At 49.7% G+C, this 12,733-nt stretch overlaps 1 protein-coding gene across 1 annotated transcript; it reads left to right on the forward strand.

The window, feature by feature from the left end:
- The first annotated feature begins 5,075 nt into the window (after positions 1-5,075).
- Positions 5,076-12,304, forward strand: PCYOX1 (prenylcysteine oxidase 1). Its single transcript, XM_081960503.1, has 6 exons — positions 5,076-5,237; positions 5,529-5,735; positions 6,684-6,858; positions 8,549-8,760; positions 9,444-9,599; positions 10,416-12,304. Exons 1-6 carry the CDS (start codon positions 5,126-5,128, stop codon positions 11,054-11,056), a joined length of 1,503 nt encoding a protein of 500 aa, XP_081816629.1. The 5' UTR covers positions 5,076-5,125; the 3' UTR covers positions 11,057-12,304.
- Positions 12,305-12,733: the final 429 nt, after the last annotated feature.

Consider the following 12,733-nt stretch of genomic DNA (forward strand, 5'->3'; position numbering starts at 1 on the left):
ACGTCTCCCGCCAGCGCACTCGCCCGAGGAAGCCCCGCCTTCGCGGCGCCTCAGCCAATCCTGCCTCCCCTGGAGGCGTCCTTTCGGGCTGTGGGTCTCGCGAGACCTCTCCAGAACGCCTGCGCGGTACTGCTGTTTTACAGATCGCGTCTCCGCTGCTGTTGTACAAGGCTCCGCTTGTTTTCTTTCTTGTAAAAAAGAGAAAAAAATAGATTCAAGTCATCGTTGGGTGGAGGAAGTAGGCAAATTTGGTGATGGGCGCTAAAAAAGGGGATGCTGAATGAAGCGGCAAAAGAAAGACTGCGCCGCCCGGGAATCGAACCCGGGTCGCAAGAATGGGAATCTTGCATGATACCACTACACCAGCGGCGCTCTTGTAAAATTTGCTTGGGAAGAATCGTCTAGAAAGCAGAGCCTAAAGATCAACCTGTCTATAAAGACACAAGCCTTCAGATACAGTATTATTAAAATAAGCTCTTCCAAAATGAAAGCAACAATTAATCGATAGAAAAAAAATTAAACTAAATTTAAATATTAAATTGAACAGGAAATACTTGCAAAAATTCATGCACCAAATTGCCCTGTAAAATACTGTTCTTAAAAGTTTCCAGCATCTCCAAATATCACTTGAATCCAGACGAAGAGAGTCAAAGGACAGACTCCCAAATACTTTACAAAATGTCCATATCTTTTAGATAGCTTACTAATTAAAAATATTTATCCCTGAACTTAGTCCAATCATATTTCAGTTATTTAAAAAGGTTGTATAGCAGTTATTAAAAATAGAACAAATTATACTGCAGGGGTCATAACTGATATAAAGGCAAGGATGAATATTGTCAGTTTGACAAGGTTTTTTGTGTCAAAAAACATGCCTTGTCTGAATGTGAAATACGTTCTTCGTATCACATTAAAAATGAATGTAAATCAAGAAGACATAAAGTTACACATCCGAGCTGCATATTTTGTGCATTTTTGGTCTATTTGTTCTGAGAAAAGAATACTTTTGAGGCTCTGCAAAGAAAAGTAGGCGCTGGACTATGACTAAGTGCACTTTATGGGACCATCTATATGACTATGTGTCCACCTATATGTCTATGTGCGCTTTACATGACCATCTGCGGACTATCTGACCATCTTACCACCCTATCTAAGATTTTGGCCTGTTCATACCTACTGGAATTAGTGAATTTTTACTTTTTAACTATGCATTTTAACATCTGTACCATCCCTACAACCAAATTGATGCCCTGCCGATAATATAATCCATCATTTACTCGAGGGCAGACTTGATCCTACTGCGGGAGTCCCCCCTCTCGCAAGTATGGCCCTCCGCCCTTTCGAGGGCCCACCTTGATGAGGGATTTATTAATCCAGAGAGGTGGATGAAGCGTACTCTCAGGGGGTTTTTAATTAAATTTTTTATTCGCATTTTAGGGGGTTCCAGGGTGGGGGGTGGGGTTAGTCAGATTGAGGGAGGGACTAGTGCCAGGCCGACGGGTGGGGTTAGCAAGGGAGTGAGCGGAGCTATTAAGGGGAGGGGGAATAGCGACATTCCAGAAGAGGGTCTTTCCATCCCAACGGTCGCGGGGAGGGGTAGGTACGAGGGCAGACAGAGATCCTATAATCGGTTGGGAGACCGTGGTCGTTGGATACGGCCGGTCATTTGTCCCAACCCCCGCAATCTAGGTGGTCAGGACCTACAGAGCCGGGGCCTGAGACTGATGCTATGCAACGCCAGGTCCGTTGCCAATAAAGCCCCCCTCATTAATGACTTGGTCTCGGAGGGGGAGCCGGACCTGGCAGGGATAACGGAGACCTGGCTGGGTCACGAGGGAGGTCTCCCCCTTGTGGAAATGTGCCCGCCAGGTTACCGCGCATTTCATCAGTCACGGGCCCAGGGCAGGGGTGGTGGGGTAGCGGTTATCATAAGGGAAGGCCTCGAGCCGAGAGAGTCCACTGTGCCACAGATAACCGGTTGTGAGTCCCTATGCGTGAAGTGGGGCCCAGGGAGGCAGCTGGGCTTGCTGATTGTATACTTGGCTCCTCGCTATGCATCAGCGGCCCTGCCCGAGCTCCTCGAGGTGATTGCCGAGATGGTGGTTGAGACTCCCAGGCTCTTAGTCATGGGGGACTTTAACTTGCCATCGGTAGGGGAAACATCCGAGGTACCTCGGGAGTTCATGGCTTCCATGACAGCCATGGACCTGACCCAAGTAATTCAGGGCCCCACACACGAGGGAGGTCACACACTGGACCTTATCTTTGTCTCTGGCCAGTGGAGTGATCTGGGAGTAGGGGATTTAGTTATTACACCCCTGTCATGGTCAGATCACTCACTTCTCCGCCTTGACTTTCCAGCCGCTGCTCCCCATCGCGGGGAGGTGGAACCGGAATGTCCTAGATGGTTCCGCCCCAGGCGCCTGATGGAACCTGATACATTCCAGATGGAGCTTGGGCCATTTCCTGTAGCCCTGACCCGCACCCGGATGGAGGACCTAGTGGCTGCATGGAACAGTGCGGCCGCCGGGGCCTTGGACCGGGTTGCGCCTTTGCAGCCTCTCTTGCGGCAGCGATCCACCCAGGCCCCTTGGTTTACCGAGGAGCTGAGGGTGATGAAGCGCCGCAAGAGACGCCTAGAGAGCAGATGGAGATCGTCACGCTCTGAATCTGACCGATCACAGGTGAGAGCCTATTTACGGACTTACCTTGTGACATTGAGAGTGGCCAAACATCAGTACTGTGCCACTCTTATTGCGTCCGCAGATAACCGCCCTGCCACCCTGTTTAGGGTGACCCGCTCCCTCCTTCTACAGAGGCCGCGGGAAGCCTCTTTGCAGGGTAGAGCAGAGGAATTTGGGGAGTATCTGCAGGATAAAATCGCTCAGATTCGCAGCGAGTGGGTCCCCTTTAGTGGTCCAGAAGGGACGTCGGAGGTGGGTCTTGAGGTGCCATTCTGGGGGGAGTTTGACTCTGTTACTTCCGACGATATGGACAGGTTGCGTGGGCGACTGCGAGCCACCACATGTTTATTGGACCCGTGTCCCTCCTGGCTTATACTGGCATCCTGGGAGGTCACACGAGGCTGGCTCCAGGAGCTAGTCAACGCTTCCTTGAGAGAGGGGTTCTTGCCGGCCGTCTTAAAAGAGGCGGTGGTAAGGCCCCTACTCAAGAAGCCTTCCCTGGACCCGGCTATCTTAGCTAACTATCGTCCCGTCTGCAACCTTTGCTTCCTAGCGAAGGTTGTAGAGAGTGTGGTCGCACAACAGTTCCCACGCCACCTGGAGAAAATTGATTATCTGGACCCGCGCCAGTCCGGTTTCTGGCCCGGCCACAGCACGGAGACGGCTTTGGTCGCGGTGGATGATCTCTGGAGGGCCAGAGATGGGGGTTGTTCCTCCATCTTGTCCTATTAGACCTCTCGGCGGCTTTTGATACCATCGACCATGGTATCCTATTGCATCGTCTGGAGGGGTTGGGGGTGAGGGGCACCGTTTTGCGGTGGTTTTCCTCCTACCTCTCTGGCCGAACGCAATGTGTGTTGACAGGGGGGCAGAGGTCGACCCTGAGGCCGCTCACTTGCGGGGTGCCGCAGGGGTCGGTCCTCTCGCCTCTCCTGTTCAACACATATATGAAGCCGCTGGGTGAGATCATTTGTGGGTTCGGGGTGGATTACCATCTGTACGCTGACGACACCCAGTTGTACATTTCTACCCCGAACCACCCCAACGATGCCGTCGAAGTGATGTCCCGATGTCTGGAAGCCGTACAGATCTGGATGGGAGGTAACAGACTCAAACTCAACCCGTCCAAGACGGAGTGGCTGTGGCTACAGGCACCCCGGTTCAACCAGTTGCTTCCATCACTGGCCATTGGGGGCGAACAGCTGGCCCCCGTGGATCGGGTACGCAATTTGGGCGTCCTCCTAGATGCCCGGCTGTCAATGGATGACCATGTGACGGCCGTGGTAAGGGGGGCGTTTCACCAGGTTCGCCTGGTGCGCCAATTGCGTCCCCTATTGGACCGGAACGCCCTCCGCACAGTCACCCATGCACTTGTGACGTCCCGGCTGGACTACTGTAATGCTCTCTACATGGGGCTCCCCTTGAGATGCGTCCGAAGGCTGCAGTTGGTCCAGAATGCGGCCGCGCGGGCAATTATGGGAGTCTCTAGGTACTCCCACGTAACACCTCTCCTGCGCGGGCTGCACTGGCTACCTGTGGCTTTTTGGGTGCGTTTCAAGGTGTTGATTATCATCTTTAAAGCGCTCCATGGCACAGGACCTAGGTACTTGCGGGATCGTATCCTGCCCCATACATCCCTTCGGCCGATCCGCTCTAACAGAGAGGGACTCCTCCGGGTACCATCCACGAGGCAGTGCCAGCGGGTGGTGCCCAGGAGTAGGGCCTTCTCTGTGATGGGCCCGACCCTCTGGAATGACCTCGCCCCGGACATCAGAACAACTACCGATCTCCGCTCCTTCTGCAAGAAGCTTAAAACCCACCTGTTTGGTTTAGCTGGCCTGGCCTAATCCCAGTTTAGTCCCTCAATTCTGCACTTTTAAATTTTTAGGGGTTGGTTTTGAGTCGATTCTTAATTTTTATCACTCTGTACAGCCTTAGGTTTAATTTGATTTTAAGTGTATTTATTCTTTGTATATGGTTTTTAATGTGCCTGTACACCGCCCCGAGTCCCTTCGGGGAGAGGGGGCGGTCTATAAATTTAATTAAATTGAAATTGAAATTGAAAAAGAAGACCCTTATTTTTAAAGGAAGGAAGTATTCCTCCAAATTGTCTTATAAATGGAAACCTCATTTCTTACTTCTCTAAGTTTAGAATCCTCAAGGCTCCCCAAACTTGGCCACTTGAAGACTCGGGGGCTTCTGGCGAATTCCCAGGCTGGAGGAATCCTGGGAGTTGAAGTCCCGGAGTCTTAAAGGTTTGAAGCCCTCTGCTCTGGAGTCCCCGCAGGAGGCAGCAGACAGAAGCTGTCCGTCAGTGAAGCGCCTGCGCAGGAGTCTCTTGGCGGCGCCCTTCTCCCCAACCCAAGGAAAGGAGGAGGGCCCAGCGGTCACCAGGGCAACGCCAGGGAAAGGGCGGGGCCTACCTCCGCCTTCCTTCGGCCATGGCTCCACGGGCGCCGCTGTCGCCGCCGCTCCTCTTCCTCTTCTTCTTCCTCTCCTGCGGCGGGGAGGCCTCGGGGCCGCCGGAGCTCCGCCACCCGCCCTCCCGCATCGGTAGGCAGGCGCGCGGGGCGGGCGGGCGGGGGCGGGGTGGGGTGTCTGGCCCGCAAGCCTCGCTCGCCGGGGACGCCTCCGCTTCTGCCTGGCGCCGGGCGCGGAGCCGCCGGGAGGGCTGACGGGCCGGCCGAAGAGCCTGGGGATGGGCCGAGCGGGGACTCGGGCGGCCCTACCTCGCAGGGCGGTTGTGAGCGGGGGGGGAGGCGAGGGGGGGCCTTGTCCAGCGGGCGGGGCGGGGGTCTCCGCTGGGGGCTTCGGGGAAGGGAGCGACGCGGCTGCCTCTTGCAGGGGTGATCGGGGCCGGCATCGGGGGCTCCGCGGCGGCCTATTTCCTGCGCCAGAAGTTCGGGCCGGAGGTGCGGATCGACGTCTTCGAGCGGGGAGAGGTGGGGGGCCGCCTGGCCACCGTCCAGCTGGAAGGGAAGGACTACGAGGCGGGGGGAGCCGTCCTGCACCCGCTCAACCTCCACCTGAAGCACTTCGTCAAGGAGCTGGGTGAGGGTCTCCCTCCCTCCCTCCCTCCCTCCCTGGTTGGAAGGGGGGGCCTTGGGGGGTCTCTCTCACTCTCTCTCTTTACCCAATCCCCCCCCTCTGAGGAAGGGGGCTGGGCGGGGTCCCCAAGGGGGTCGTCGCCTGGGATGAGACAGGCTCTTCGGGGCAACTGTCTGAATCGCTCTCTCGTCATAATGTCCTCTTTCTTCCCCCTGGAGGTTCCCCAATAATTCCGGCCATGTTAGCCGTTTCCCTTCGCCTCTTCTTCCTTCCCTGTAAAGGGCTTGTGCCCAGGTCCACCGTGGGGTTTCCTTTACATCCATATTCTTCCTCTGGAGCAACTAATAAAAGTGGTCTTTAAAGTCCCTTTTAACTTCAGTGACCCTCAATATTCCCTGGCATTCGATGCCCTTCTAAAAGAGTTGGATTTCTCAGCAACAGGAATTCTTTCATCCAAAGCAAACCACAAGCTGCAAAATGTATTTCAAATCCAGTAAATCCAGTCCTCTTCCCTTTGCATCTTGTAACATTTTGTATTTGATGGGGTTTTTCCCCTTTCCGTGCAAATTTAGATGGATCTTTTTCCCCTTGCTTGCCTTGTACTTCAAAACAGATATTATCTGAAACAAAAACATCATTTTAGGCAAAACAATCATTTTTGTCACAGAAATTTCCCCCCACTTTTCGGAATTTTAGTTTCTCCCACCTGAATATGTTCTCCTTAATTTCATTCCATGTCTTAGCGTAATTCTTTTGAAATGACGTACAATCTGTATTTGTCCCAGGAACACCCAAGGGGGCGTCCTGCTTCTCTTTTGGCTAGTCTTTTGGGTGCCTGTGGTTGTGGAGGGCCAGGGGCTGCCGGGAGGACCTCCTCGGAAGTCTGGGTGGGACATTGGGTGGGTCTCTCTTCTCCCTCTCAAGTTGCCGTCGCTGTCTCTGAATTCGCAGGGCTTTCTGTGCCTCAGAGCCAAGATGGGCTGATGGGTGTTTACAATGGGGAGGAATTTGTCTTTGAGGAGAGCGGCTGGTATGTCTGGACTCTCCTGAAGCTCTTGTGGCGCTACGGACTGAACCCCCTGCGCATCTACATGTGGGTGGAGGAAGTCCTGGAGAAGTTTATGAGGTGAGCGGCACAAAACAAAAGGACTGCAGGGCAAGGGGTGGGGGTGTCGTGGCTTCTCTGGCACAGCCTCTGCCCCAAAGGTTTTCCCTCCCCCAAATTCTTATCAGTCGGTTAGATGGGTGAGGGTGATCCTGTTACCAGGTCCAACTGGTTTAATGCTCACTATTTTCGAATGAAAGGCACTTTGCTTTTCCCTGGGCCCCTCTATTTTTGGGAAGCTAGGCTTCAGTCTGCCGTGGAAAGAAAAAGACCAGGAAATTGCTTGGCTCTAAAATTGCTGTGTTGCTTTACCCTGTCATGAAGGGGGCCACGGGATGGCTTGGTTTAAATCAATTAATGAGCCAAAGCTTCATGAATGGCTCTAGTTCTGAAAAGTAAGTACAGTCAAGGCTGGTTCATACCTGGATGGGTGGCCGAGACTGCAGGCTAGAGTGGCGAGACAAAGAACACCCCAAAGAGGAAGCTGGCCACCCCCTTCGTAGTTTCCAAGCTACGAAGCCCCCAAGAGCTGAATTCTTTGCCTTTTGAAATCTCAAACACAGCCTGTGGTTGCTCAGAGGAGATTCTAGTATGAGCACAAAACAACGAGGCCCCTGAATGTTCAATAAAAGAGGTGGGGACAAAACCAGATTTGCAGATAAGGGAAAGACCAACAGCAGGTAAAACTGGCGATGGCTTACAAAAAAAAAAGTTTGACTGGCAGCCAGCAATTAGAGAAATGCCAGTCATCACTTCCTAAAACAGTATTTCTCAAGCTTACCAACTTTTAAGATTTCAAAATCCAGAATTCCCCAGCCAGCATGCTAAGAGTTAAAAGTTGCTGTGGTTTTAAAAATACACCATTAAAACATGTAATAAAAAGAGGTTGCATCTCGGGATTTCCGTAGTGAGGGAGAGAAAACTACCGGGCACATTCAGCCCCCTTCACTTTTGTCATTTTATTCTGCGGCAACCGGATTCTACAGTTGTTGAAATTCATTTTTTTCTCATTAATCTACACTTAGTACCCCATAATGAAAAAATAAAAACAGAATTTTAGAAATGTCTGTAAATTTATTAAAAAGAAAAAACTGAAATATCACGTCGGCATAAGCATTCAGACCCCTTGCAACAATACGTAAAATTTATCTGTGGTGTCTCCCACTTGTCATAATTGTTGCTGACATGTTCCGACATCTTGGAGTTGACCTGGAATAAATAGATTGGAAGCACTTTGGAAAGGCGCACACTCTCTGTAGAAGGCCTCACAGCTAACGGTGCATACTCTAGCAGAGCAAAAGGAACTGCTTGCAGAGCTCAGAGACAGGATTATTGCAAGGTACAGATCCGGGGAAGGCTACAATGAAACCTCTGCTGCACAGAGGCTTCCATATTCTCAAATGGGAGAGGTTTGGCACAACCAGGACTCTCTTCGATATAACAGCCCCAGTATGGTGGATTTCTACTGTCTTCATCATCGGGGGGATGATAGAAGACGAAAGCACAACGTTCAGCACAAGCTTGGAGATGTCACTTGATACTATCAAAGGATAATAAATGGCAGCCCTGGTTTTGTTGTCTTCAAAAACCTCAACTCAAAATAGTTCAGATATTCATTGTTGAGAGCATATGTTGCCCCACTGCATAATATATTTTGCACCATTGCAAGATCCTTAGCTAGTTCACACCTTCCCCCATTCCCTCTTTCCAGAATCTATCGGTACCAGTCGCACGACTACGCCTTCAGCAGCCCTGAGAACCTGCTCCATGCCCTTGGAGGGGCGGACTTCCTTCACATGTTGAACCACACCATCGATGAGTCCCTGCAAAGGGCCAGATTTTCTCAGGCATTCATTAACGAGATGGTCACTCCTATCATGCGAGTCAACTATGGGCAGAGTGCCAGCATCAATGGCTTCGTAGGTAAGAGGCGCTTGTTCCTTCCTAAGTAGCAAATTTAATGTTGTATTACTGGACATCCACTTGTGCTTCTTGCACAACTTGCTCCACTTTTGAAAAACCTGGCCAAGAAAACTGCGGCAACCTGTCCGGATAGTCTCTGAGAATCAGACACGATTGAACAGAAGGAAGAAAAAAAACCTTGCTTTAAAACTGAAATAAAGCTGACCTGAACAGAAGAAGAGAGCACGACTCAGCCTACCTAGCCAGCATTCTCTCTCACGCAGGGGGGGTCAAGACCCTCAGGCATACACTTTGGGGAACGTCAGTTTCTGGATGTCCCTGTGCAAACGAATGAGGGAAACAAATCCCCCCCCTCCCCCCGAAACAGGACTTTGCATACATCTTTGAAAGGTAGCAAACGAGAGAGCCAGTTGAAAATGAAACATCACACTTACTTCCCTTCTTGCACTATAGGATGGCTGGTTTTGCACATTACCCAGTAAGCCATAGTGGTTTGTTCATTAGTAAGTTGCCAACACAAGTGTCCAGTGGCTGAGTTCACATATTTTCTAAAGCCATAATGGGCTTTTAAAAAATGTTGGCTTATTTTTATTTCTGACCCTGTCACTGAATCACTTTAGCCTCAGCTACTGTCTTGTTTAGGTGTCTTTGACCATTTTTTCCTGGGCTTCGTTTCTTTGCAGGAGCTGTATCTTTGGCTGGAGCAAGTGGAGGACTTTGGTCAGTAGAAGGAGGCAATAAATTGGTGTGTACAGGCCTCCTGTATGCTTCCAAAGCCCAGCTGATTTCTGGTCCTGTTATCTCCATAGAAACAAAAACAAAGCCGAAGGGCCGTGCAGGTGTGATTGTCTCATGTTTAGTTATTTATTTCACATTTGCAAAATGGGATACATTTATCAAGAATGGAAGTTGTGCATGATTGAAACAAGAAAGGGGAAATCTCTTGCTCTCCACAACTTTGGGCCCGCCACTTCCTCAATCCCTTCTCTTTGGCCACAAGAGCTGGAGTTGATGGGCCTCGGCAGTCTTAAGCGAGGGCCGTATCATTGCTGGGAAAAGAGGCGGCACTGGAAGTTGGGGCTCTGCTGCAGGGGAGCTCCCCATTTTTAAAAAGGAAATCATTTTAAAACCCGCTTAAGTTGGGTGGGACATCAGCAGAGACCCCATGAACAGGGTGATCGTGGGAAGCTTCCAGAGCAAAACCTCAGAAGCAGCAGCCCCAGAGGGGCTGGAGGGGCTTCCACTCCTTCCTTTCAAACCACCCTGGATTGTTGGGAAGAATTATCATCAGAGATCAAATAGTTGAACAGCAAACCCTCTTTGGCTGTCACTTTTGAGATGATGAAACGTGACAGACAGGTTACTTGATTGGGTCGCGGCTTCAGAGTGAAATGAGCCCTGAGACCCATTATACTGACGGCGGTCACGACATGGAGAAAGTTATCTCCGAGTGTGGCTGGAGGGGGAAACAGAGTAGCTTGAGAATCGTGCCGCCCTGGGCACTCTGCTGCTCTCTGAAAAACTTTCCAGCCGGCACAAAAATGCCTTCCTTGTCCTTTCACCTTGGGGAAAACACCCCCCAAAACCCTCTACCTCAGGCAGTAAAACTTGCAGTAACGTCAAAACTGCTTTAATTTTTTCTGGTTGTTTCAAAGGTGGTCTGACAAAAAAATATGAGGTTACCTACAACTCTACATCTGGAGTAACATCTGGTGCCTACGACATCCTCCTCATCGCTACTCCCTTGCAGCGCCAAATCGCCAACATAACTTTCCACAACTTCGACCCACAGATCCCCGCATTCTCTACTCCCTACCACCAGACGGTGGCCACATTTGTCCACGGGCACATCAATGCTTCCTTTTTTGGCTATCGGGATCCTTCTCAGTTCAACCTGCAGACCATTTTCACGATGGAAGATCCTCACCTGTTCGTCAGCAGCCTTGGGGTGGTTTCCCCTGTGAAGGACACCCACCTGGGCTCTCCTGTATGGAAAGTGTTCTCCCGTCAGCTGCTGACGGATGAGCAACTGAAGCTGCTTTTCTCCTCCTATGACTTGGTGGAAGTACGGAAATGGCTGGCCTACCCACACTACAGCCCCCCCCAGAAGTGCCCATCTTTCATTCTCCACGATCACATGTATTACGTCAACGCCATAGAATGGGCAGCCAGCGCCATGGAGATGAGCGCAATCTCTGCCAAAAACGCGGCCCTCTTGGCTCACCACCACTGGTACAAGAAGATGGATAGGATTGATCAAGAGGACTTGCATGAGAGACTCAAGACAGAGCTTTGACGTGGCATGACAAGGGTTGGAGGGAGGCATTGAAGTGTGTGGGAAACTTGCAATGTATCTTGGGTGTTGGGTATCAGTGCGCAAAGTGTCTGAACTTTGAAATGTTCCATTTGCAGCCCAAAATGTTAACCTTCAAATGTCTTTGCTTGGCAGTATCTAGGACACTTTTAAGCTCAGAACATTCCTACAAGGGCCAAATATATATTTAGTGAGGTAAGAAAGGATTTGAAAATGATGTTTCAAGCTTCTGTTTGCAACCATCGCTGTTGATCCTACTTTGGCACTCCAAGAAAACAGGCTTAAAGGGAATTCTTGGCAACAGCCTTTTAAAAACTACTGTACCTTCTAGATTTCTTTTGCAAATCACTTGTTATAAGTAATTTGGGGGACATATGAAAAACATTGAATAAAGCCTTCGGGCTGACAACTCAGGTATTTTACATAGCAATTTTTCTTAAAACCACTGGATAAAATTGTCAAGAGACTTCTTGTACTTAGTTTCGCAATGATGCCCAACAATTCATTACTTTTGATTGGAAGATATTTTTACAATTCTGGAATCCATTAGTTTGGGGAATGACACAAAAGAAAATGAATATGCCCGATTTGAATCTCTGAATTGGGCTGTTCAAGTAACTGAAGTGATGCCCTTTAAAATTTGTATTTTATAAGAATTCAGCTGTTCCAGCACACTAAAATTATGAAGTATCTGTTCTGAATAAACTCCTTCTTTTTTTGAAGGGGAAGGAAATTGGATGTTCGGGATGGCTTTTGACAAACTCTTTCCTCACAGAAGTAACACATTAACCCAGGGCTGAGCCATTTGGCTGTGACGGGAATTGATACTGGCTTGTTGTATCTCCTTCCTGTGGGCCCAAGACCGGACTGGAACTCAACAGTCCCCTAGTTTCTGGCCTGGTGCCTTCACCACTAGATCAAACTTCATATTAAAAAATAAAGCTTGAGAGCAGGGAAAATAAAGTATTTATAAAATGGAGAGAAGGATTAATCAAAATTATCTTTGTGCCTTTTGATGCTTATTCAGGCAGTCAGGAAAACTACTGGCAAGCGCCTTTTCTTTTACCTAAAAGCAGTAGGAAAAAAACATACCTCTACTGCCAGGTGTGTGGTTCTATGAACTACTCATGCCATCCATTCTTGACTGCATTAGGCAGAGAATGGTAGCAGCAATTTACAGGTAACAGACTGGGTATACTTTCTAACTTTATTAAAAGTGGAGGAAACGCATTTTTGTGGTGCTGTTGTGTCTTTTTTCCAAATGTGTGGCTAAGGATCTGCAATTGACAATTCTAGAAAGGTGTCACACCGATACAACCAAAGAGGGTTACATTATGGGCAGTTCGAGTTGAATTACGGCCACAATTTGGAGGACCAAATTCTCAGTTGTTGAGCAAAGTGGTCATTAAGCAAGACATCCACATGATTGCTTTAATGACTGCAATCCTGGCTCTAATTAGTGGCAATCATTAAGTGATTATACAGGTCAGGGGGCCTCAAACTTTTTAAATGGGCCAATTCATGGTCCCTCAGATTGATGGGTGGCCTGGGTGACTAGGTGGTTGTGACTGGGTAGGCATGGCCAATTTAGCCCTCTATTAAACAATACACAAATTAAACTTAATGTTATGCTGGGGGGGAGGGGAGAAGCAGGTTGGT

Source organism: Natrix helvetica (assembly GCF_964273705.1).
Source record: "Natrix helvetica genome assembly, chromosome: 8".
NCBI lineage: Eukaryota > Metazoa > Chordata > Lepidosauria > Squamata > Natricidae > Natrix > Natrix helvetica.

Excerpts from the sequence above, each read along its gene's own strand:
- PCYOX1 (XM_081960503.1), top strand. The coding sequence starts at position 5,126 with ATGGCTCCACGGGCGCCGCTGTCGCCGCCGCTCCTCTTCCTCTTCTTC. Across the intron at positions 6,859-8,548 it reads GTCCTGGAGAAGTTTATGAG|AATCTATCGGTACCAGTCGC; the intron begins GTGAGCGGCACA and ends CCCTCTTTCCAG. Across the intron at positions 8,761-9,443 it reads CAGCATCAATGGCTTCGTAG|GAGCTGTATCTTTGGCTGGA; the intron begins GTAAGAGGCGCT and ends GTTTCTTTGCAG.